The following is a 26,186-nucleotide window of genomic DNA, read 5'->3' as shown; positions in this document are numbered from 1 at the left end:
ATATCAACAATAGGGTAAGCGGCAAGGGGTACAGGGGCAGGGATCACCACGAGCGGCAACTCTCTAGTGATAGGGCCATCAGCGGGCTCAGCCACGTCATTGGGCAGCGCAAATGGCTGGAAATCATCATTGTCCGTGCTGGTAGTATCTGAGGTATACACCTCGTGCTCTGATGAGACTATGCCGTCTGATACTATGGGCATGGGGTCTGTGGTGTCCGACTCTCCAAGGCCAGATGAAGGCAGGTTGTCTGTAATACAAACACGCATATGCACAAATAATCAATCACATAGTCAAATAAACATTTTAGTCACCAATACGCAATCAAATAGTTTTCCTAGTCCCACTAGCCTCCCAGCCTCCCAGACTGATCTTCCTAGTCCCACTAGCCTCCCAGCCTCCCAGACTGCTCTTCCTAGTCCCACTAGCCTTCCAGCCTCCCAGACTGCTCTTCCTAGTCCCACTAGCCTCCCAGCCTCCCAGACTGCTCTTCCTAGTCCCACTAGCCTTCCAGCCTCCCAGACTGCTCTTCCTAGTCCCACTAAATAATAAATAAAATGTGCTCAACATTTGTTTGTAAAAACGTTTTGGATCTGGACTTAAGTGGTATGCAGTATAAAAATGTTTTCGTGAGAGCCCTAGGGATCATAGTCTAGACTCGAGAAAGAATCCTAGTTCGCTATGATCAGTGCTCTGATACCAAGCTGTCACACCCTAGCTTTGCGGAAGCGTGGTTAATTTGGTGCGACTTCTTAATACCATAGCTTAATCATAACAAAGCTATATGAAAATAAAACCATGCAAGATCATCCACTGATTTAAGTTTTAAAACAAAAGCAACATAACATTGTCTTAAGGCGTTGACTCATGCAACGGAAACTACAACCTGATACATAAAACATTGTTTGGAAGACACAAACATCAATACGAAATAAACGCAGTTTAAGAACTGTGACTCGTCCAGGAAAAAGTCACATCCCTTAAACTTGGATGACCTCATAACCCTTATGCAGCGGGAAAACGTAACATACTGCGCCAGATCTTTAGTTCCCTGAAATACATGTAAGTTGGAAAAATCAACAATAATGTTGAGCGAGTTCATGTGTAAGTGAGTAAGTAAAACCTTTGTAAAATGTCTGTATGTATGAAAATTCCTGGTATGTAGCAATAAGGAAAAATAGATCAATTAATGTGTAGCTAATACATTAATAAGTGAAATGGCCTAGGAAGCACTCAAACCTGTAACGCGTATTTCATACCGGTCCTTCCGGCGGAACGACATAGTCACCACATGCAGCCACACGCTGGCTCATGTGTGGGGCTCGCAACACCCGATAGATCTATCACTCATGCCTCTCGGTCCTTATACAAGGATTAATGGTCTTACGATAATAGCCTACCCATTCACATGATCTAGGTAATAACCCTCCTTACGCTATCCATACCATGTAAAAAGTACTTGTAATTATAGTAACATGTATTTCACCCCCGCAGTTTAGAAAACTGAAAACAGTAAAGAGAAAAGGGGGACATGAACTCACCGAAGTGCGTCTCTAAAAAGTATTTCCCAGTCAACCTGCTGTGCGACGACCTACACGTACTAATTTCTATTAGACGGACGGCCGTGCCTTAGCTTAAGGGTTTAAGTCTTTGGGAAATAGTTAGACAACTATTTCGTAATTACACTTCGGAATTATTTGGTAAATATATACCTTTCCAAGGATGGGGGTTTTAATACATGTGCGTTTATATAATTCCAAGACTTTATTATTAAGTCCCACTTAATAAATATACTCTAATTCTTTTGTCCAAAATATTCTATCTCCAAAATATAAATATCTTTCCCAAAAATATTATATTTTATTTCATTTGTCTAAAATACTCAACTTCCAAAATATAAATATTTTTCCCAAAAATATTATATTTATTCCATATAATTTTTCCCCAAAATAACACTCGTCAAAATACACACTTATGAGTATTTTCTAAAAATGCGTGAGTTATGTTTAAAGATCGGGTGGTATTAATAATACCGTTGTAACTTAATATTTATTGTGAAGGCGTTCGTATTATTTTGGAGTTGTTAACATTTGGTAATATTATTTTTACTCTAAAAATAATATTTATGTAGTTCATAAATTAATCACAAAAATTTACACAAGTGTTGTTACGAAAATATATATTCTAAATATATATTTTAGCAATTTTTATTTTGTGAAAATCCCACCTCCGACACTTAGATATTTGTAATAAAAATCGTGGCGAAATTTATATTTTTGAAAACAAGTAAAAGAAAAATGTTTATAACACTTGTGATAAAAATATTTCCAAGTGTTAGACTTTTTGGAAAAATTTCGCCAGAGTTCCCCCTGTAACTGGAGGTGGCCACGCTTTCAAGCGTATCATTTTCTTTTAAAATTCAAATCAACATTGTTCCCAACATTAACAAACAATATTCAAACCATCAAACTAAAATAGATATAAATCGCAAAAATACATGAACTTGTGGTTTTATCTAAAATATGTAGTATCTTTCCATATTTTTAGTAGACCTTTTTATAAATCAATCCGGTTTCTTGAAAGTCTCGTTTTTAAAGAAGTTACATCTTTACAACTTCTTGTCAATGTTTACAAAAATAGTTCTTTTGTCAAAACTTTGTGTTACACAAGTGTCTACACACTTGTGTGTTTACGAAAATCACTCTTGTTCATGTAAAACTCGGTTTTAGAAAACATGATTTCTTTGACGCGTGGTCCTTTGAAAATACCACTTGTATATCCGTAGATCTACTAGTTTACAAGTCTATTTCATAAGAAATATTGTCTTTACACAAGTTCATGCTTAATGTGTAGTAGTGTTCATCATTTAACCCCTTTTACACTTAAACATACTCTAGGTCATGTTTCATGGACATGACTTAGCCGGGTTAGATGACGATCCGAGCTACTACAATCATAGATCAACACTAAATAATCACAATAAAACAAGTCTTACAAGTTTTACACAACTTCATAGCTTTTATCCAACATATTTATCACTTTTGTAAACTTTTCATATGTAATCTTGTATGTTCACGATTTTTAACCGACAAAGTTTATTTTAACCACTTTAGAATAGATCAAGAAGTCGTTTAGAGTCACTTACTACTAGCTCAAGGCTAGGGAAGAAACTAGTCGAAAAACGAGTGGATAAAAGCAATGTAGCGAGGTCCTTCACAATCCGAGTGCACCGAGCTTCCTTATACGCAATCCTTAACCCTTGTATATACTTGGAATAGCTTGATCAAGATCGAAAAGTGGCGGTGGTGGTGCTTGTGTGGTCGGCCGAAGGTAAGAGAGGAGGGAGGGAGAGATGACTTGTTAAGTGTGGTGAAGTGTTTGAAATGTGAAGTCTAATGGTTCATCTTATAGTCCATTCCACCACATTTACCCATTGGAAATTATGCCTCCTAGATATTAAGCATATAGATTATTTTAATCAAAAGTTGTAAGTATTTGTTCCCTTGGGGAACCTAACTCGTTAGGGGGGGGGTACATAGCTCAATTTCAACTAAGTAGTTAGGATATAGTTAAGTTAAGTTGGAGGTTAACTTGGTTACTAGCATGTAGTAAGTTGTGACGGGTGTTAGGGTATTCGGGGACCCTAACTGGCTCAGAAAAAGAGAAACAATGTTGATGACAATATTTTTATGTTACGGGTAAAGTCCGGTTGTTCGGTTGGATAGTGATCCGTTAAAGTGCTTAACAAAGCTTTAAAGTGTCGTTAATATTATTTTTTGTGACCCAACTTATTCCCGACACATTGAAAAGTGTCTAGTAATATTTTTCTCATGTTTTGGCACTTTATTAGGTAGCTTAATGCTGAATTATTATTTAAAGTGCTGAATTTTGTACTTAAAGTACGTTTTAGGCACATCCGGTCACTATAACTTATACCTAGTGACGCAGTTCTACAACCCTCATTTCCCTACACTCTCTACTAGTGTGGCAAACTATCTCGGGCTCATACAGGCCTTAGAGGTAGTGCCTGCCTGGTGCTGGCTATGTTAGCACGTTTACTGGGTTATCCGTTCATTGTGCTACTGTGCTTTTGTGCATCAAGGTTGTCACTAAAGTTCTGTATGTAAATGATAGAGTGACAGCAAATAGAGTATGAGGCATGGTTATGCATATTTCAGAAATCATGTAGAAGTTTATTTACCACTGTAAGCAAGCACAGTAATTGAGCAGTAATTAAATACTAATTAATTCGTACAGATACCTGGTTTGGTGAGGGTTGAATTGTGATATCCTCCGTTCCTACTCGTTTCTTCGGCTCGGGCAGGAATCACCCAAGTCCGGTCGGTGAACGGTTCGGAATGTCGGTTTAGAGTTTAACCCATCGTCGGTGAACCTTGTGTATAGAATCCGAATCTTGAACCTCTCAACTGTTAGAATGATTAGTCAGCCGGTTCACGCTCCGTTTCTACCGGTTTTATGGTTTTGAGTGTAAAAGTTTAAAGAAAGTTGGAAATTATTTATAAAAATGTTAAGATTCTTACAAATCTTAGCTTGTTCATGTGGAAACCGGTCAGATCTAAGCTATTCATAGTTGAATGAGGCCAAAGTTTGGTGTTCTTCAAGAACACCATGATGACATCACCCAAGAACACTCAGATCTTGGTGATTTCGCGTTTAGAAATCGAGTTTTGAAAGATAGAAAGGTGTAGAATCATGCAATGATAAAAAACGTACAAGAATTAAAGTGAAAACTTACCGGGGTTAAGAGAAATCTGAGAATAGGTGAAGAAGAAGGCTGGTTCGGTCAGATCTTTCCAAAAATAGAAAGTGTGACAATGACAGCCCTATTTATAGGCTCCAAAAGAGGAAAGTGGCAGCCGATCGGCCAGGATCTCCGATCGAATGGGCTGCTCGATCGGCTAGGAAGATGCTAGCCGATCGGCTGGCCTGTTCGACCAGGATGCCTCCTGTTCGATCCGCGACCCACTTTGAGCGTTTCGCGACGATTTTCGATGTTTCGATTTCGATGGAAGATGATACGAATACGATAGAGTTCCTAGTCAAATTACTTTCAGTCCCAATCACTATATCTACATACAAGCATCTACATTTCACGTTTCGATGTTGGTTTCGATTGAGTTTGATTGCTTTTCGAGTTTCGATTCGATTTTCGATTGATTCGCTTGAATTCCACACCAAACATATAAGTAAACACGCACAAGTAACACATAAGGCACACACACACGTATAATAACACCAGAGTTCGCATAATTCGAGTCTCGAGTTTGATTGATGAGTCGATTAACTTGATTATTGATTGATTAACTTTATCGCATTGTTACTTCCTACTATTCATAGTCGTAAATCGGTCGCATTGATTAAACATTCGATCATTTCATTTAGACAACACTTACTCCACATAATACAAAAAGTAAAAAGAAACGTTAACAGTCAAAGAAGTCAAAGTTGACTTGGACTTTGACTTTGATTTTGACATTCGAAAACACGGGGTGTTACAGCCTCCCCTTGTTTAGGGAATTTCGTCCTGAAATTAGGTCGAAGGCTACACAACGCCGTGATTTACCAATTTGATGCTTCAGATCTATTTATTTAAACAACTGCGGGTACTTGGCCTTCATGTCGCTTTCGAGTTCCTAAGTGAACTCCGCGCCTCGTTTGCCCTCCCATCGGACCTTCACGATAGGGATGCGTGAGCGCCTGAGTTGCTTGGTTTGGCGATCCATGATTTCGACAGGCTTTTCCACGAAGTGCAAGGTCTCGTTGACCTGAAGATCGTCGAGTGGTACGATTAGATCATGATCAGCAAGGCATTTTCGGAGGTTAGAGACGTGGAAAGTCGGGTGGACGTTACTGAGTTCCTCCGGTAGTTCGAGTCTGTAGGCGACTTTTTCGATCCTTTCCAGAATCCTAAAAGGTCCCACATATCGAGGCGCCAGTTTCCCTTTCTTGCCGAATCTGACTACATCCTTCCAAGGGGATACCTTTAGGAGTACGTAGTCACCAACTTCAAATTCAAGGGGCTTGCGTCTTTTATCGGCGTAACTTTTCTGTCTGTTCCGAGCTTTCACCAAGTTGTCTCGAATCTGGGGGATTTTGTCAGTCGTTTCTTGTAGAATCTCGGGACCGGTTAGTTGCGAGTGACCGATCTCGTGCCACACAATAGGCGATCGACATCTTCTACCATACAAAGCCTCGAAAGGTGCCATTTGAATGCTGGCATGATAGCTATTATTGTACGAGAATTCCACCAATGGCAGGTGTTTGTTCCAATTACCACCAAAATCTATGACACACGCTCGGAGCATGTCTTCAAGAGTACGGATCGTTCTTTCAGTCTGTCCGTCGGTTTGAGGGTGGAATGCAGTACTCAGATTAAGCGACGTACCAAGGGCCGCTTGAAACGTTTCCCACAATCGCGAAGTCAACTGAGCGTCACGATCTGAAATGATGTCACGAGGCGTACCATGATTACAAATGATCTCGTCGGTGTAGATTTGGGCTAGTCGCTCCACCTTATAGTCTTCTCGTATCGGCAAAAAGTGGGCTGATTTCATTAGACGATCGACTATGACCCAAATACTGTCGTGACCTGATGGCGTGGGCAGGAGTTTTGTTATGAAATCCATAGCTATACTCTCCCACTTCCATATAGGTATCGGCGGTTGTTCGAGTAAGCCAGAAGGTCTTTGATGTTCAGCCTTGACTCTTGCGCAAGTTAAGCAACTTCCAACGTAGAGGGCGATATCTCGTTTCATGCCCGGCCACCAGTAATTATAGCGAAGGTCCTGGTACATCTTATCTGCACCGGGATGAATAGAATACCAAGATTTTTGGGCTTCATTCATGATAATCTTTCGCAATTCGGTCCGCTTAGGGATCCAAATTCGGTCCAGATAATAGAATATCCCATCGGATTTGCTTACCAACTGAGCTCCATCGTGATAGATCCTTTCTTTCTTCAATGTACGCTCGTTAAAGAAAGCATGTTGAGCTTCGCGGATAAGGGTTTCGAGCTTGTGTTGGGCTTGGATGTTTCGGGTACTGAGCACGTAACTCTTTCTGCTGAGTGCGTCAGCAACCACATTCGCCTTGCCTGGGTGATAACGGATCTCACAGTCGTAATCGTTGAGAAGTTCTACCCATCGGCGTTGACGCATATTAAGCTCTATCTGATTAAAGATGTGTTGTAAACTCCTGTGATCAGTGTAGATTGTACACCTAGTGCCATACAGGTAGTGTCGCCAAATCTTCAATGCAAAGACAACCGCGCCTAGCTCGAGGTCATGGGTTGTATAGTTCTTCTCGTGGATCTTGAGCTGACGAGATGCGTAGGCTATAACCTTGTCTCGCTGCATGAGGACACAACCGAGACCAAGGTTAGAAGCATCACAATAGACAATGAAGTTGTCGCTTCCGTCGGGCAGCGAAAGAATCGGAGCGTTGCATAGCATATGCTTGAGGGTTTGAAAAGCAGTCTCTTGTGCGTTTCCCCACACAAAAGGCTTGTCCTTATGAGTAAGAGCGGTAAGTGGCACAGCGATCTTGGAGAATCCTTCAATGAATCGTCGATAATAGCCCGCTAGTCTGAGAAAAGAACGAACTTCTGACGGGTTCTTAGGCGTAATCCAGCTTTTGACAGCTTCAATCTTCGCGGGATCGACATGGATACCCTGACTATTCACGATATGACCCAGAAACTGAACCTCTTCTAACCAGAATTCACACTTGGAGAACTTGGCATAGAGTTGGTTCCCCTGGAGTAACTCGAGAACCAAACATAGATGTTGCGCGTGTTCGGCTTTCGTTTTGGAATAAATCAAGACATCGTCGATGAACACGATGATGAAACGGTCAAGATAAGGTTTACACACGCGATTCATCAGGTCCATAAAAACCGCGGGTGCGTTGGTTAGACCAAAGGGCATAACAACAAATTCGTAGTTGCCATAGCGGGTTCGAAAAGCGGTTTTAGGAATGTCTTCCTCTTGAATCCGTAGCTGATGATATCCTGAACGCAGATCGATCTTAGAGAAACATGATGCACCTTGTAGCTGATCAAACAAATCATCGATTCGGGGCAAGGGGTATCGGTTCTTGATGGTTAGCTTATTCAATTCCCGATAGTCGATGCACATCTGGAACGATCCATCCTTCTTTTTGACGAAAAGGACTGGCGCGCCCCAAGGAGAGGTGCTTGGGCGAATAAAGCCTTTTTTGAGTAATTCCTGGAGTTGATTCGAGAGTTCCCTCATTTCGGATGGTGCGAGCCGTTAAGGGGATTTGGCAACGGGGTTAGCTCCAGGAATGAGGTCGATACGAAAATCGATATCACGACTTGGCGGTAGTCCGGGGAGATCTTCAGGGAACACCTAAGGAAACTCACGGACCACTGGAACATCTTCGACTTCAACTTTCTTTTTCTTTCCCTTCTCAGCTACTACAATGTTGGCCAAGAAGGCTCGGTATTCCTTGCGGAGATACTTGCTGGCTTGAACGCACGACATGAGCTTGAGACCTTTCGACGCTGTTTCACCGTATACACATAGAAGATCACCGTTTGCGAGCGAGAATCGAATCATCTTTTCGAAGCACACAACTTCAGCATGGTTTTCACGAAGAAAGTCCACGCCTACTATGATATCAAAACTTCCGAGTTGCATCGGAATAAGATCGATTGGAAAGATGTGATTGTTGAGCTCGAGAGTACAATCATGGAGTACAGAATTAACGGCAATAGTTCTTCCCGTAGCGACTTCGACTTCGAATGACGAGGACAGATAAGAGCGCTTACGACTAAGGAGCTTCTCGAATTCAAACGACACAAAGCAGTTATCGGCTCCAGTATCAAACAAACATGATGCATAAATACCATTCACAAGGAACGTACCATTAACCACGTTATTATCCGCCCGAGCCTGACGGGCATTGATGTTGAAGGTTCGGGCATGGGCTGCTTGCTGCTGTTGCTGAGGCTGTTGTTGTTGCTGTTGCTGCTGGGGCTCTTGCTTAACCACCCTGTTCGGGCACCTGTTTGCAAAGTGGTTAGGGTCACCACATGCAAAGCAGACTCGAGCATTGGCTGCTGGTGCTTGAGCTGTTTGTTGGCCTTGCGGGGCAGGGAGTAGAGCTTGGTTGACGGTGGCTTGAACTGGGGCTTGACGGGGACCATAGCGACAGTTCGCAGTGAAATGACCGTAAAGGTTGCAGTGAGCGCAAAAACGACAGGCCAGACCCACCGGGTGATGATACGAACACGTTGGGCAGAGTGGGTGAGGGCCTGTGTGTGCACGCTTTGCTAGCGGTGCATTGATCAATGGAGCTGAGCGGTGGTGCTGTTGCTGCTGAGCTGGTACAGCTTGTAGAGGAGTAGCAGTTGTTGCGGCAGCACAGCTCTTGTTGCTGGAGCTGTTGTTGTTGTTCTTCTTCTTTCTTCTTGATGACTTGGAGGATTGAGCAGATGAGTCGGTGGGTGCTGCGGTGGCTTGGTGCAGAGACTTGGTTTGCTTATCCCAAAAACCAGACTTCACTCGCTTGTCATTGATCTCAGCGGCGAGTAGGTAAGTCTCTTCAATCGTTGTTGGCTTGGCGGCGTGAACAAAGTCGGCTACACAGTCGGGTAGAGCTCGAATGTACTTCTTGATGGTTTGATCTGGGGTCTTGACCTGATCGGGACAGATGATGCTAAGCTGTTTAAAGCGAGCAGTCAGAGCAGCATTGTCTCCATCCTTCTGCTTGATTACCCAGAACTCGTCCTCCAGCTTTTGGCGTTCATGAGGAGGGCAGAATTCGTCGATCATAATTGCCTTCAACTCCTCCCATGTTAGCTCGTAAGCTGCATCATTTCCACGCTTGTTTCGTTTGGCCGTCCACCAGTCTAGAGCACGGGACTGGAAGACGCCGGTAGCATTGAGAGTGCGGAGATGTTTAGGACATCCGCTCTGGCGCAGAGTGACTTCGACTGAGTCGAACCAGTGAAACATGGCTGTAGGACCATCTTCGCCAGTGAACTCTTTTGGTCCGCATGCTTTGAACTGCTTGAAGCTGAAAGCAGCCTTGCTTGAATCCTTAGGGTTTTCAGCTCGGGATTCCTCAGACGTTTTGCTGGCATTTTCATACACCTCACTCACGGCTTTCGCCACTTGCTTGGAGATGATAGCAGCGAGGCGTCGGTCTCTCTTTTCTTGACGGGTCAGGTGGTGTCGGGATCCAGACGACGACATGGTCTGCAATAGACATCGTCATGGGACTCAACACAACGAATTCGAATCTCACCTCACACGTCTACTACTATCTAAAGCTTAGAATCACGTCGAAACACATATCACGTAATCTCATAGACACGAAAGCACAGAATCCACATAACCACAGAAGCACATAAGCAAGTAGAGCACAGAAGCACTTAGTCACAAAAGGCATATACGCATTTAATCACAGAGGCACATAATGTCACGTAATTCTCCTAGTAGCACATACAGTATCCTGACTGCCTCTAAGTTTTGCGAGTTATTCGAATGTAGTGGTCGTGTTTAGCATATCGAATAGCACAGTATAGTATAGCCTAACTTAGTCGCATGGCTTAGCATAATATCGTCTAGATTGCAGCAACTGGAGATCGAATAGGGATAGAATAACAGTACGAGTCGTGTGTGTCGATTGAAATGATAGCAAAATCGAATAATATCCCAAAATATAAACACAAAAACAGGGAAAGCACACATAAACACATAAAATCAACGAGTCATCAGAGTACGCGGCTGCGGTTCTCAGAATCAAAACACATAAAATCGAGGGGTAAATTGTCTGCGGCTACTAGACATCGACTGCCCAAAGTAATCCGACTATTCACAGTGGACTTGTCGTCACTTTCGACCTTAAGGGTCGTGTTTCTGCCTCGATTCTTGGGCATTCAACACACATTCCTTAGGTCATACTTGTGAGTTCAGGTCGTTGGAGTCCGTCGAATGCCTTGGTGAGATAAATAAAGTCCAGAACAAACTACCAAGGTTAGGGTTTCACCCCTTGGCTTAGCAATTTCTTCCTTGTTTTAAGAAAACCTAAGGAGGATTTTCATCAAAATGGGGATTTCACTCCTGATTTGGTATAATTCTCCTCGTATGTTATTGAAAGGTCATGATAAGCATGAGTAAATGGATATAATCATCATAAGTCAGTCAATTTAGTCGGGAGTTTGCGGTTTTCACACCTATTCCTGACCGAATCGCCTGACTTTAATTGAAAATTCGAGTGCAGCGATAGTGAAGAATTGCAGAATAAGGCACATGAACTGGGTCTGTTGGTTCCTAACTATAGTCTAGGTGTCTAAGACAGCGACCCGGACTAGGTCGTGTCTAACCTAATTCCCTATAGTTATGGCTCTGATACCAATCTGTCACACCCCAACCGATGGCGGAATCATCAGGGCATGGCACTGAGCGAAACAAATTGTTCAAAGAAATTCCATAACAACTATTATTACCGAATAGTTTAAATATCACGTCCCATACCGTGACCCATAAGATAAATTTAGTTATTACAGACATAGATATCCTTCAAACAAAACATGTTCCGACAACTCATATTTAAGTACGTTAATATAAATTGTCTTGGTTTCTAGCCTCTTTCCTAGCCTCGATTTCACAGCAGATAGAGCAAGTAAGCATCCTAAACACCTGTCACATACGTTAAAATAAAGTCAATACATATAATGTAAAGGTGAGCATACAAGTTTGATAATAGCATGTAGAGTTTGAATAGTTTACGCATAACCAACACGTACACAGAGGAAAACGAAGCATGTTAATTATCGACATGGACCTATCGATACCAATGACTGCGGGTTGACCGTCCGAGACGGTTCGCAATACATGATTACCACCGTAATCCATGCAAGTAATTGTCCTTAACAACCCCCATGTAAACGGGTGCTGAGTCCAAACTATAGTACTATGTCGTTAAGGCAGGTAGACAACATTCCACGTGTAAACACAATCAACAAGCATTCATTAAGTCACGTAATACATGCATATTGGTTAGCGTTCAATAGTTTGAGTAGTGTGATCGTTCGTGTTTTGATATAAGCGACGTATGTAACACCCAAAAGTGCTAAAAGCAAAAAGGGATCGAGTATACTCACAGTGATTGATTATGGATTGAAGGGAGCGCTGAGAGTAGGGTCAGCCTGAATAGTTTGATAGCACAACAATGAGTAACGTGGAAAAACAGACAAGTGTGAATGGATCGAATGGGCTGGTCGATCGAATGGCGGGTTCGATCGGACGGGCTGTTCGATCGGCTGGTAGGTCCGTTGAACAGTCCTGTTCGATCGGCCGGTAGGCTCGATCGGCTGGGCCATTCGAGTGGATTGTTTCTTCCTATGGTGTGTTTGTGTTTGAGGATTTGAACTTTTGAAGTTTTCGTTGTAGTATATGAGAGCACTAAGGTGTTCTTACCTTTCAGGTCGATCGATCGAACAGTCTGTTCGATCGGCCGGATTAACCGATCGGCTGGGAACTTTCGAAGTGGTTCTCAACAGGATGTCGCTCGATCGGTCAGACTGTTCGATCGGCTGGCATTCTTTACTACGAACGAGTTGTAAAATCAATTAAGTGTTGAAGCATAGTATCTCATGATCCGAAGAGTAATGTTTACCAATCGAGTAGCATACTCGATCGAACATCACTTCGTCAATACCATACCTCAGGAAGTTTGAAAAGTGAGACACCATGTGCTAGCCGATCGGCTGGCCCGGTCGATCGGTTGGCATGTTCGATCGGCTGGGCTGTTCGAACAGCCTAGCCGTTCGGCCAGCAAGTCTGACCTGGTCGGCCTTTCGTCTAACTCTTGGCTGTTTAATTACTTGTTGTCATATCGAGGTAGTTTAATAACGAGTTGAACTGTGATATCCTCCGTTCCTACTCGTTTCTTCGGCTCGGGCAGGAATCACCCAAGTCCGGCCGGTGAACGGTTCGGAAAGTCGGTTTAGAGTTTAACCCATCGTCGGTGAACCTTGTGTATAGAATCCGAATCTTGAACCTCTCAACTGTTAGAATGATTAGTCAGCCGGTTCACGCTTCGTTTCTACCGGTTTTAAGGTTTTGAGTGTAAAAGTTTGAAGAAAGTTGGAAATTATTTATAAAAATGTTAAGATTCTTACAAATCTTAGCTTGTTCATGTGGAAACCGGTCAGATCTAAGCTATTCATAGTTGAATGAGGCCAAAGTTTGGTGTTCTTCAAGAACACCATGATGACATCACCCAAGAACACTCAGATCTTGGTGATTTCGCGGTTTGAAATCGAGTTTTGAAAGATAGAAAGGTGTAGAATCATGCAATGATAAAAAACGTACAAGAATTAGAGTGAAAACTTACCGGGGTTGAGAGAAATCTGAGAATAGGTGAAGAAGAAGGCTGGTTCGGTCAGAGCTTTCCAAAAATAGAAAGTGTGACAATGACAGCCCTATTTATAGGCTCCAAAAGAGGAAAGTGGCAGCCGATCGGCCAGGAGCTCCGATCGAATGGGCTGCTCGATCGGCTAGGAAGATGCTAGCCGATCGGCTGGCCTGTTCGACCAGGATGCCTCCTGTTTGATCCGCGACCCACTTTGAGCGTTTCGCGACGATTTTCGATGTTTCGATTTCGATGGACGATGATACGAATACGATAGAGTTCCTAGTCAAATTACTTTTAGTCCCAATCACTATATCTACATACAAGCATCTACATTTCACGTTTCGATGTCGGTTTCGATTGAGTTTGATTGCTTTTCGAGTTTCGTTTCGATTTTCGATTGATTCGCTTGAATTCCACACCAAACATATAAGTAAACACGCACAAGTAACACATAAGGCACACACACACACGTATAATAACACCAGAGTTCGCATAATTCAAGTCTCGAGTTTGATTGATGAGTCGATTAACTTGATTATTGATTGATTAACTTTATCGCATTGTTACTTCCTACTATTCATAGTCGTAAATCGGTCGCATTGATTAAACATTCGATCATTTCATTTAGACAACACTTACTCCACATAATACAAAAAGTAAAAAGAAACATTAACAGTCAAAGAAGTCAAAGTTGACTTGGACTTTGACTTTGACTTTGACATTCGAAAATACGGGGTGTTACATAGAGGGTTTGAATGTGGGTTTGAATGTGTTTTGGTTTTGATTTTTGGTTTGATTCCATGATTTGGGTTCCTCATATTAAGAACTGATCGGATCAGTGGTTTTCAATGTGTTTTGGTTTTGATTCTTGTGTGTTCATCATATTGATTTTTGCCACTGCTTGATTCCAAGCAGGGCTTGCTCTTTAGCAGCACTTGAGTTAGGACAGTAGATTAAGTAGCAGCACCTTGTCTTCAGCAGTTGTTGTACACAAGCAGTACTTAATGGACAGTAGTATACAAACAATGGATGAGGGCCATCAGATGTTATAACCACTTTCAAGGGGATAGTCTAATGCAAACAGCTGCTTATGATGAATCCACTGATGTGAACCAGTTTTGGCTCTTATTATCTGTTCCTCTGATAGGGTTCAATCCAAACAAAAGAGGTGTGTACAAAAGAGGCGCATCAAATTCAGATTATAATATATCATTTAAATTGTGCTCTTTAGTTCTATATCTTTTTAAAATAATGTTAAATAAAGTATGTATTAGTATTATAATAACCATAATGATAAAAGTTTTTGTCTATGTAAACTATCATGTGAACAAATATTTGATGAATTGACATTCGCACAAACTTTCATTAAAAGCAGTCTTATTTGGCCCAAACAAAACTTGTTCTAATTTGAAAACTTTAATATTGAAATGCTGATGAAATTGTTCTTTTGCATAATTAATATAAAACTGCTATATTAGCCATAACATAAGAGTAAATACACCCCAAATAGAACAAAAGCAACAAACAAACTACACAGAAGCCTATACAAAATCCAAGTTTTACAAAATTGTTCCAGCTATCTAAGGTGAGATCCGCAATTTTTCTCCTTTTAACCATCCACCGGTATGATTTCATTCTGCCTTTATACTTTCCAGGAGATGTGTTGATGTATCCATATACTTTAGTTCAAAAACCCTCTCGTCTCGGTTCTTCCAATAAAGCTCTAAAAACATTTCATAAATTCAGCCAATTTCACTACATACAAATAGAAAAAACGTAAATGGAAAGAACTACGTTGATATGAAACCACCAAATCACAAAACCACTTTATTACCCTTCGCTTCCACACTTTCAACACATCCAAACACTTTCAACACACATCCAAATAGTGGTTTCAAAAACTGTTTACAATGGTTTCAAACCTTCGTTTTAACCGAACAGTAGTTTCAAGCAGTGGTTTGAACAAATATTATTTCAATTTTTAAACTCAACTAAAACAAATTAATAACGTTAAAAATTACGTTCATTAATATACCCTCATGATGATAGCATACGCATGATTTTTCTTTGTGTTGTGGCATTCATCAAATATTAACACCTTGATAATATCCAACGTTAAGAATCTATGCCTCAATGCATTCCTTAAAATGTCAGGGGTCATGACCAATAGCTGTAAGAATGATGTATAACATATACGTGTGTTCAGTTTAAATTGAAAAATAAAAACTACATGATACAACAAAGGTAAAGAGTAACACAATAAAAGTTTATTACTCAAGACTGCATTTATCTGCCTCAGAGGTACTTTACGTATTTGATCATTAGTCGAAATTCTGATGAGATTGTATGCGGTCAACAAAAAAGTCAAATGTTGACTTGTCATACCTGATTCTGATATCATTGTTTCTTCCAATCAGCAGCATTCCAAAAATCAACACCTTTTTCACCCCAATACTCCTCCACTTTCAAATCAAGGTGCTTTCTCACATACTCCGCTTACTAATAAGACAAACAAAGCTTCCATTAGTATGCTTTAACCACATGTTGAAAACATGTTCAAGAAATAACTAAGTCAACCGACATACTTGTTTGACCAATACAACAGTGGGTACCAACTACCAAGAACACAGCAATACACGAGGAGGATTTTTTCAGCAGATAAGCGTAGTGACATAAAAGCATAATCGCGATCAACGTCTTGCCTGATCCCGTCTCCAAGAACACTATAGTGTTCTCCTTAATTGCCTGAGCTAATGCTTCTATCTGATAACTGCTATATTAGCCATAACATAAGAACAAATACACCCCAAATAGAACAAAAACAACAAACAAACTACAGAGAAGCCTGTACAAAATCCAAGTTTTACAAAATTGTTCCAACTATCTAAGGTGAGATCCGTAATTTTTCTCCTTTTAACCATCCACCGGTATGATTTCATTCTGCCTTTATTCTTAGCAGGAGATGTGTTGATGTATCCATATACTTTAGTTCAAAAACCCTCTCGTCTCGGTTCTTCGAAAAAAGCACTTAAAACATTTCATAAATTCAGCCAAATTCACTACATACAAATAGAAAAAAACGTAAATGGAAAGAACTACATTGATATGAAACCACCAAATCACAAAACCACTTTATTACCCTTCGCTTCCACACTTTCAACACATCCAAACACTTTCAACACACATCCAAACAGTGGTTCCAACCACTGTTTTAACCCAACAATGGTTTCAAATCTCCGTTTTAACCGAACAATATTTCAAGCAGGCGTTGGAACAAAACAGTGGTTTGAACCACCGTTTTAACCCCAACAGTGGTTTCAACCACCATTTTAACCCAACAGTGGTTTCAACCACTATTTTCTACACAAAACACTGTCTAACCCAACAGTCGTTTGAAACATCTGTTTGATATTCTAACATCTGTTCACAACAAACAGACGTTTCAAACATAAAACAGACCTTTGCCAAATACATGTTTCACAACAAACTTAATTTATACTATATATTACCTAAACCGCTTTTCTGAACCACAAGTGATGATTGCATAAGGATCCAACATTCCATTCAGATTAGCACCAATAAGATTCTTCGCTGCTAACAGTTCCATTGAGATTAGCATAAGGATCAGTCTTAAATTAACTGAACCTCACAAATTCAATCTTCATTTAATTTACCTAAACCGCTTTTCTCAACAACTGCTGCTGCTGAACCTCACAAATTCAATCTTCATATTCCTGAACCTCACAAATTCAATCATTTTGGTTTAACAATGGTGAATACAATAAATAATATAATTTCAATCAGTCGATTATTAACTGAACCTCACAAATTCAATCTTCATATTCATGCATCAACAACTACTGGTGCTGAATTTCCCGTTGATTCGGCTGTAACACAACTAGAGGTAGAAACCCAACTGTCTCTTTCTTCTCTATTCATGGTGAAGTTGCAAAACATTTATATTTTCAGAGGGTCACGCTCAGATTAGGAGGTCGGTGACATTGTCGAGGGTTGTCAGGAAATGCTATCACTTTGCATTTCCTGACAACCTTGACAACGTCACCGACCCCTCCAAGTTTTCCACCAAAACACTCTCACTGGTTGCTTCTTCAACAAAGTTACATACAGCCTCAAAAACTTGGATTTCTTACAGTTACATCGCTTGCAAGCCTCCACCTCTCCAGCAGTTTCCGCTCTACGCCTATAAAATTCAACCAAAACGTTAATAACCATTACGTTCTACGCCTATACACCGACACTATAATGATCTATATATCTATATATAAAACTGAAACTCATACCTGAAAGTCTTTCTTCTTGCCACCAGACCTTTCTCCGATAACGTTGTCATCAATTCTAACTTCACCTTTATAAGCAAGAACATATCTTCCTTTATAATAACTAATAACTAATAACTCTTAAGTTGGTTCTCATACCTGAAACTCTTTCTTCTTCTACCACAGATATATACTGATGACACGGAAATCCCCATAACCTAAATTAACAATCAACTTGTTACTCACAACCATAGTAATTAGTAATTTCAATAAAAAACTCGTTCAACAAAGAGATGGAATTGTACCTTTGTGATGAAGATTCCGTAAGGCTGAAGGACGGCAGACAGAATTAGGGCAGAAGATTTCGATATGAAGAAGAAATTGAAATAATTCCAGATTCTTTCCAAAGAAGAAAGATTTATCTTTCAAAAGAGGGGCCTGCTACTGTGAACCGAATGATTTATCTTTCAAAAGACTGTGAATTTTAGAGAGAGAGAGAGAGTTGAGAGAGAAATTGATTAGAGAGGGTAATTGATTGAAGAAGATGATAAGTTATATATCTAGAGCCATAATTTTGAATTTTGAATTTGGAGCCATAATTTTGATTTTGAATCATCAGTGGTTGATTTTGAATAATCATTCGTGACTTTTGGAAAGATTTATACATACATATCTAAATACTGAAAAAGGAATTATGACATCAGCGATTACATGTGGCATACCTTAGAAATTGACACATAGGCAGTTTTACATCAGCTCATAATCTGTTATTATAGATAGTATAGATTGTTTGGGGGATTTTTCGACACCTAACAGTGGACCTCACATTTCGCATTTCCTCTTCACAGATGAGGCTCTTATAATTTGTGGATGGTCCTTGACTAACGCTTTTGCTCTTGCTAGGTTGCTTAGATGCTTCAACCTTTTATACGAGTTGAAAATAAATTTCCACAAATCTCCTTTAATTGGGGCGGGGACAACCGTGAAAGAGTGTAATCTTATGGCCCAAATTATACATTGTAAAGTCAAAAGCCTTTCTTTTGCTTATTTGGATTTGAAGGTGGGCGCTCAAATGAGTGGAATCAATAATTGGCATCCTGTCTTAGACATGTTTGATAACCGCTTGGCAGGGTGGGAAGTGAATTCTCTTTCCATGGGAAAGCGGTGTTGGAGAATCTTCCAACTTATTACTTCTCGCTATACAAAGCTCCGGTCAATGTCATTGAATTGTTAGAAGCCAGGCAAAGACGTTTTTTATGGGGTGAAACAGGGGATAAGAAAAAGATGTGTTGGGTTGCGTGGGATAAAGTGATAGTTCCTAAAAAATGGAGGATTGGGTTTATGTTCCCTCAAAGTGTTTGATTTAGATTTCCTCGGAAAATACAGGTGGCGGTATAAGTTGGAAGATAGTAGCTTATGGAGAAATTTGATTTCAGCTCTTCATTGTACGCCTTGATCTTGGCCAGCTTTGCCCTTAAATAAAGCTTTGACAGGTACGTGGTATGTGATCGCAAATCTAGATAATGCTTTGGTTTAAACACTGTGTTGATTGCCAAAGCTATTGAAGAAAAATTAGGTGACTGAGCCAAGATTCGTTTTTGGTTGGATAAGTGGGTTGGAAATCAGCTTTTAAAAGATACTTTTCCAACCTTATTCGCACAAGAATCAAAGAAACGTTGTTGGGTGGCAGATAGATTGAAGGAAAGGGACGGTTTGATGGATTGTATATGGGAATGGAAGAACCAAACGGTGGAAAGCAAGATCTCTGATCAAACTGTAGTCTTTGAAAATCTGGTTAAAGACCTGAGGTTTAGGAGCAGGGTGGATTCTTGGCGATAGAAAAAAAGGCAATTTTGGCACATTCACCGTGGCCTCGATGAAATCTCTTTTATCCAAGTCGGAACCAAGTTAGAAATCTCTTTAAAAGCTGGAATTGGAATTCTTGGGTGTCGAAGAAAGTTAACATTTTGGTTGGAGATTAATTTGGAACAGGATGCCCACTACTAAAGTTCTTACGAGGCGTGGTATTTTGATTGGGTAGTCGGTCTGCCCAGTGTGCAAGTTAGTGACTGAGTCAGCGACCCACTTGTTTTCTGAATGCTATGTGGCTACGGTTGTTTAGCAAATTGTTAGTACGTGGTGCAGCATAAACCCGATCTTAGCGTTTACGATGTAAGATCTTTTTGAGGTGCATAAGTTTGTGAGTGGCTCAGACCAAAGAAAGAGAATGGCTCAATCGATTATAATGGTTGCTTGCTGGATCATTTGGAAATCGCGCAACAATGTAGTTTTCAACACCGGTTTGGTGAAGGTGGATGGCATATGTGGAGAGATCAAAGCTTACAGTTTTTTTTTGCGGATTAGAACTAGATCCAAAAAGGTTGATTTGACTTGGCTTAGTTGAATATGCATTGATGTATAATTGTTTTTGTTTGCCCTTGTCTAGCTTATTGTTGGTCGAGCGTTTTTCAATAATAGTTTCCGTTCAAAAAATAAGGGCACCTGGGGTGGTCCATTATACCACCCCATCATGCGTGAAACATTAGAACACACCGCTGCCACCCGTCATTTTCAACGCGTTAAACATAAAACGCGTGATATTAATGACGTGTGAAAAATCAAAAAATCCGACCGTTTGATGTTTTTGACCGTTTATTTTTTAACGTTATGTTTAATAAACAAAACCTTTAAACAATCTATATATACTTCACATTTTTATACCATTTCACCCACACCAAAACACAAATACATATCACACATTCTACATATTTCACAAATGGATTTTCCTACATCTTTATCGTTTCCGATTGACAGCGATAGCGATAGCCAATCGTCTTCCGACAATGAGACGCTTGAATTTTTACTGTCGGTGTATAACGAACTTGAAGCAAGTTCGAACCGCCCAAAGAAGAAAATGGTGGATCGTGATCGTATACTTGCCAACGACGTGTTAATGAACGTTTATTTTGTGGAGAATCCGGTCTACAATGACGAAATGTTTAGAGATCGGTTTCGTTTACCAAAAGAATTATTTTAAAGATTGTTGGAGACATCGAAGCAACTAAAGAATGGTTTCAAGAAGGTTACGACGCGAGGGGCAAACCAAGTTTCACGCCGATACAAAAATGCACGTCCGCCATTCGCCAACTAGCGACAGGTAACCCTCCCGATCAATTTGATGAATACCTAGCTATGTCGGACAGAACTTCACGTGAATGTCTGCAATTTTTTTGTAACGCGGTCATTAAATTGTTGGTAAAGAGTTTTTACGTAAACCGACGAGACACGACATCTCACGTATTTACGTCGCACATGAGGCTAGATGGCATTTTCCAGGGATGCTCGGTAGCATCGATTGTGCACATATCGAGTGAAGAAATTGTCCAAGAGAGTTGCGAGGGGCGTATGTTAGGGGTGACGTTAAAAGACCAACAATCATACTTGAAGCGGTGACGTAGAATGATTTATGGTTTTGCCATTCATATTTTGGTGTTCCAGGTTCAAACAACGACATCAATGTTTTGCACACGTCGTCGTTGTTCCCAACCGTAACGGATGGTACCGCACCCATCTGTCCATTCTATGTTAACGAGCGATATTATAGACGAGGCTTTCTTCTTGTGGATGGTATTTACCTATCATGGTCTGTTTTTGTGAAAGCTCCTTCATTACCTGTCAAGGCTAAAAAAAGGCGTTCAAAAAGTTACAAGAATCGACAAGAAAAGATGTTAAATTCATCAGTCTTATATTGAAATAAATAAACCTTTTACACTATCATTAATGTTTTAGTAAATACTAATTACAATTAAATTCATTAGTCTTATCTTGAAATAAATCTTCATAAAAAAGTAAAATTTTCGATATAAGTCAACTTGAAATAATTCTTCCCTTAGAAATACTCTACAATTTCAAAGTTTTATAAAACAATAATACAATAATGAAAAAGATTTTTAAAAATAAACTATTTTTATAATACGATAAATACTAAGACAATTAAATACATGAGTAAATTGCCATTTTAGTCCCTGAGTTTTGTCCAAATTTACCATTTTAATCTAAATAGTTTTTTTTTTGCCTCTAGGTCTCTGACTTTTCCCTTTTGTTGCCATTTTGATCACATACACTAACTCCATCCAAAAACTCCATCTTTAACCAGGGGTATTTTGGGGATTTTCATTTTAAATGTTTTCAATTGCCATTTTGATCCAATTCCAAAAAATCAAAAAAATTCCAAAAAATCAAAAAAATTCCAAAAAATTCTAAAAAATAATAAAAATTTTAAAAAATCATAAAAATTCTAAAAAATTCTAAAAAAATACAAAAAATCTGTTTCGGCGCGAAACGTTTCGAACCCGAACCGTTTCGGGTTGAACCGTTTCGACGCGAACCGTTTCGACCCGTACCGTTTCGAGCTGAACCGTTTCGACCCGTACCGTTTCGAGCTGAACCGTTTCGAGCTGAACCGTTTCGAACCGAACCGTTTCTTGCTGAACCATTTCGACAAGTACCGTTTCGAGCTAAACCGTTTCGAACTGAACCGTTTCGAACCGAACCGTTTCTAGCTGAACCGTTTCGACCCGTACCGTTTCGAGCTGAACCGTTTCGACCCGTACCGTTTCGAGCCGAACCGTTTCTAGCTGAACCGTTTCGAACCGAACCGTTTCTAGCTGCACCGTTTCGACCCGTACCGTTTGAAACGGTTCAGCTCGAAACGGTTCGGGTCGAAACGGTACGGGTCGAAACGGTTCGCGTCGAAACGGCTCAGCTCGAAACGGTTCGGGTCGAAACGGTACAGGTTGAAACGGTTCAGCTCGAAACAGTTCGGGTTCGAAACGGTTCGCGCCGAAACGGATTTTTTGTTTGTTTTTTAGAATTTTTATGATTTTTTTAGAATTCTTATTATTTTTTAGAACTTTTTGGAATTTTTTTGATTTTTTGGAATTTTTTTGATTTTTTGGAATTGGATCAAAATGACAATTGAAAACATTTAAAATGAAAATCCACAAAATACCCCTGGTTAAAGATGTGATCAAAATGGAAAAAAAGAGAAAAGTTAGGTAACCAGAAGAAAAAAAAAAGACTATTTAGACTAAAATGACAAATTTAGACAAAACTTAGCGACTAAAATGACAATTTACTCTAAATACATTTTAACAAAGTTTTCAATAATAATCGTTCCCTTTTTTAGAAAATTTAGAAGGAAACACATGTTATTTCTAGAAAAAGAGAGAAGCAGCAAATTTGGTCTAGACAACTCTACAATCACAAAAAGTATCCATATTCGTTGACCGTCCTGTCACATCTCCAAAATGCATAGAATAATATGAATGCTCCGAAAAAGCGGCATCAGCATTCACTCATATGCAATTGCTTACGTAGTTGGTTCCTCCTTCCTTGGCCTATTTATACCCACCCTCTTACCACCATTTCAATCCACAACCCTCTACAACACAACTACACACCTACACTTACACAACTACGTACACAGCTACACGTACAATGGCAACCTCACCGGAATCCGAGCATCCGATCAAGGCGTATGGTTATGCGGCCCGCGACACGTCTGGATTACTTTCCCCTCTCACCTTCTCCAGAAGGTATTCTTTTATCATTCATAGTTATGTTATTCACAGTTACGAGTTCATGTTGCTTATCTTATTTGTTGTATGTTTACAGGGCTACTGGAGAGAAAGATGTGAGGTTCAAAGTTCTTTACTGCGGAATCTGTCATTCCGATCTTCACGTTGTCAAAAACGAATGGGGATTTACCAAGTACCCGATTACTCCAGGGTAGAGTTTCTCTTGTTTAATGGAATTATGTTTTCGATCTAACACTGTAACAGTGACACGTCGGTCCATTATTTATTTAGCTTTATATTTATTGTTAGCGTTTGTTGATTAGAATTGTATTCCGAATGTACAACACAGGCATGAGATTGTTGGTGTGGTGACAGAAGTAGGAAGCAAAGTGGAGAATTTCAAGATTGGAGACAAAGTTGGGGTTGGGTGCTTGGTGGGATCATGTAGATCATGTCAAAGTTGTGCTTCTGACTATGAACAGTATTGCGATAAGCAGGTACAAACTTATGGTTTCACCAACTTTGATGGCACACAGACGTACGGTGGATACTCCGATCACATGGTTTCAGATGAGCATTTTGTACTCCGTTGGCCGGAGAACTTACCACTTGATTCTGGTGCACCGTTGCTATGTGCTGGGATCACAACTTACAGCCCTCTCAAGTACTTTGGATTGGACAAGCCTGGTACGAAAGTGGGCGTGGTTGGGCTCGGTGGGCTCGGTCATGTTGCTGTGAAGATGGCTAAGGCTTTTGGGGCAGAAGTTACTGTTTTTAGTACTTCCCCTGCTAAGGAGAAAGAAGCAATTGAGGGACTTAAAGCTGACCACTTCGTAAACAGTAAAGATGAACTTCAAATGCAGGTGAGAATCTATATTAAAGAATATTGGTAATTGGTATATGATTCTTGATTCATTTGCTGTGTTGTGGATTTTAATTTGTGTTTTGTTTGATCATGTTAATAGGCTGCTAGAGGCACACTCGATGGCATCATCGACACAGTGTCCGCAAATCATCCAATTGCGCCGTTGCTTAATGCACTTACACCCCATGGAAAGCTTGTTCTTGTTGGTGCACCTGAGAAGCCACTTGAAGTAGCAGCATTTTCGTTGATCATGGGTAACAATTTTGACCATTAAATTCTGTTTTGCTTTCTGCGAGCTGTTGAAATTAATTTAAAATGGTGTTACATTTGGTCTTTAACAGGAAGGAAGCTTGTTGCGGGTAGTAACATTGGTGGAATTAAAGAGACTCAAGAAATGCTTGACTTTGCAGCAAAGCATGGGATAACTGCCGATATAGAGTTGATACCGATAGACTATGTGAACACAGCCATGGAGAGGCTGTTGAAATCGGATGTGAGGTACCGATTTGTGATCGATGTAGCCAACTCGATCAAGGCTGAATAGGTTGACTCTTGAAGTTCTTGCTGAATGTTGTATTTGTCTTTATAGTTTTGAGTATTTGTGAGCATGTTATAGGGAAGTGAGAGTCCTAAGGCTTCGTTTGTATGCATTTGTTTTTGGTATTGTTAATATATGTATCAAACTAACAAAATCCCATTTTTATGCATTTAAATTTAATTTTATTCATTTTTATGCATTTAAATTTTATTTTATTGCTATTATATATGTACCCCATGTGAAAACATCTCGGCTATGTATGTTTCTCAAAACCCGATTCAACACCGTTTTGTATGGGAAAAAGTTCGGCTTGACACCGTTCGCATTCTACACGTCCCGTCGACTACCGGTACGACACCTATTTCAACGTGACACCTATTTCATTGTTTTAATTCCAGTCTTTGCATCCGACCGGCTACTGGAGGGGGATTATTAGTGGGAATATATTTCATCGTTTTGGATCCTTCTGCCTTCAACTACAGCATGAAGAAGAAAAAGTGAAGAAAACTATATGCTAATTCTTCTGGTGATACATATTACTCTTCTTTGTTTTTATTCCACATATACTTGTTTGCAGTAATTTTGTTGGATTAGGGGATTTAATGTACAAGAGATTAAAATAGTTAGTGTGAAGTGTAAGAAACCATAAAAATCTACCACATCTCCGTCAAGACAAGGTATAATCATCTATGTAAATAATATGTTAAGTACTTAATTACGTGCTTGTACATAATCACGTAACGTTACAAATTCATGCAACATTATACATATATGAGAGTATAATCACGTAACGTTACAAATTCATGCAACATTATACATATATGAGAGTAAAATGCATATCACGCAATTACATATTGGTAGAAAATTATGTATAGTTATACAAAATATCACCAAACGTTATACAAAAATATGTAATCACCTAGCTTGAAAATTTTTATTTTTTAAATTAATAAAAAAATTATCAATAGTCTATTCAAATTAAAGAGAATAAAATACTCGCTAAAATGATGTAATTTTATATTTTTAAATATTCCTATTTAAAAACCGTTGAAGGAAATAAGTTTAAAAGAAAAAATAGTGTTTTTTTTTCTAAGTGATGCCCTTCTCAGTTTGTTTTTTAATGTGACTAGTTGATTTTCCGACCCCGCGTTGCGGCGGGGATCCAATGTCTGCAAAATAAGTGCCGACAACGGCAATCGGATACCAAATATCAAAACATATATAAAAATGATGTAGTAACGATAGTTACCCCGTCCTAAAACGATTTTAAAAAATCTAATATATAATAGTAGAACTCACACGTTCTACCACGTTAAAATGTTGATGAGCTCGGTACCGGTAATGGCACCGAAAGTACAGATCCCGAAAATAATCGAAATTAGGTACCAGCACCGAAAATGCTCGGTACTAAACGGTATGGTATTTGAAGGTAAAAATAAGTAAATACGGGTATGGTGCTAGACCGGTGTCGAACTGAAAGTAACGATTCTGAAAACGCAAAAAGGTGGGTACCAATT

At 39.8% G+C, this 26,186-nt stretch overlaps 1 protein-coding gene across 1 annotated transcript; it reads left to right on the top strand.

Annotated features, from left to right (window-relative positions):
• Positions 1-23,106: 23,106 nt before the first annotated feature.
• Positions 23,107-24,862, top strand: LOC110909244 (mannitol dehydrogenase-like). The gene is made up of 5 exons (XM_022154281.2): positions 23,107-23,284; positions 23,364-23,477; positions 23,616-24,129; positions 24,232-24,385; positions 24,473-24,862. Exons 1-5 carry the CDS (start codon positions 23,187-23,189, stop codon positions 24,673-24,675), a joined length of 1,083 nt encoding a protein of 360 aa, XP_022009973.1. The 5' UTR covers positions 23,107-23,186; the 3' UTR covers positions 24,676-24,862.
• The last annotated feature ends 1,324 nt before the right edge of the window (positions 24,863-26,186 follow it).

This window comes from Helianthus annuus, chromosome 14, assembly GCF_002127325.2.
Source record: "Helianthus annuus cultivar XRQ/B chromosome 14, HanXRQr2.0-SUNRISE, whole genome shotgun sequence".
NCBI lineage: Eukaryota > Viridiplantae > Streptophyta > Magnoliopsida > Asterales > Asteraceae > Helianthus > Helianthus annuus.
The sequence above is the reverse complement of the archived record's forward strand: the minus strand, read 5'-3'. Positions and strand labels throughout refer to the sequence as shown.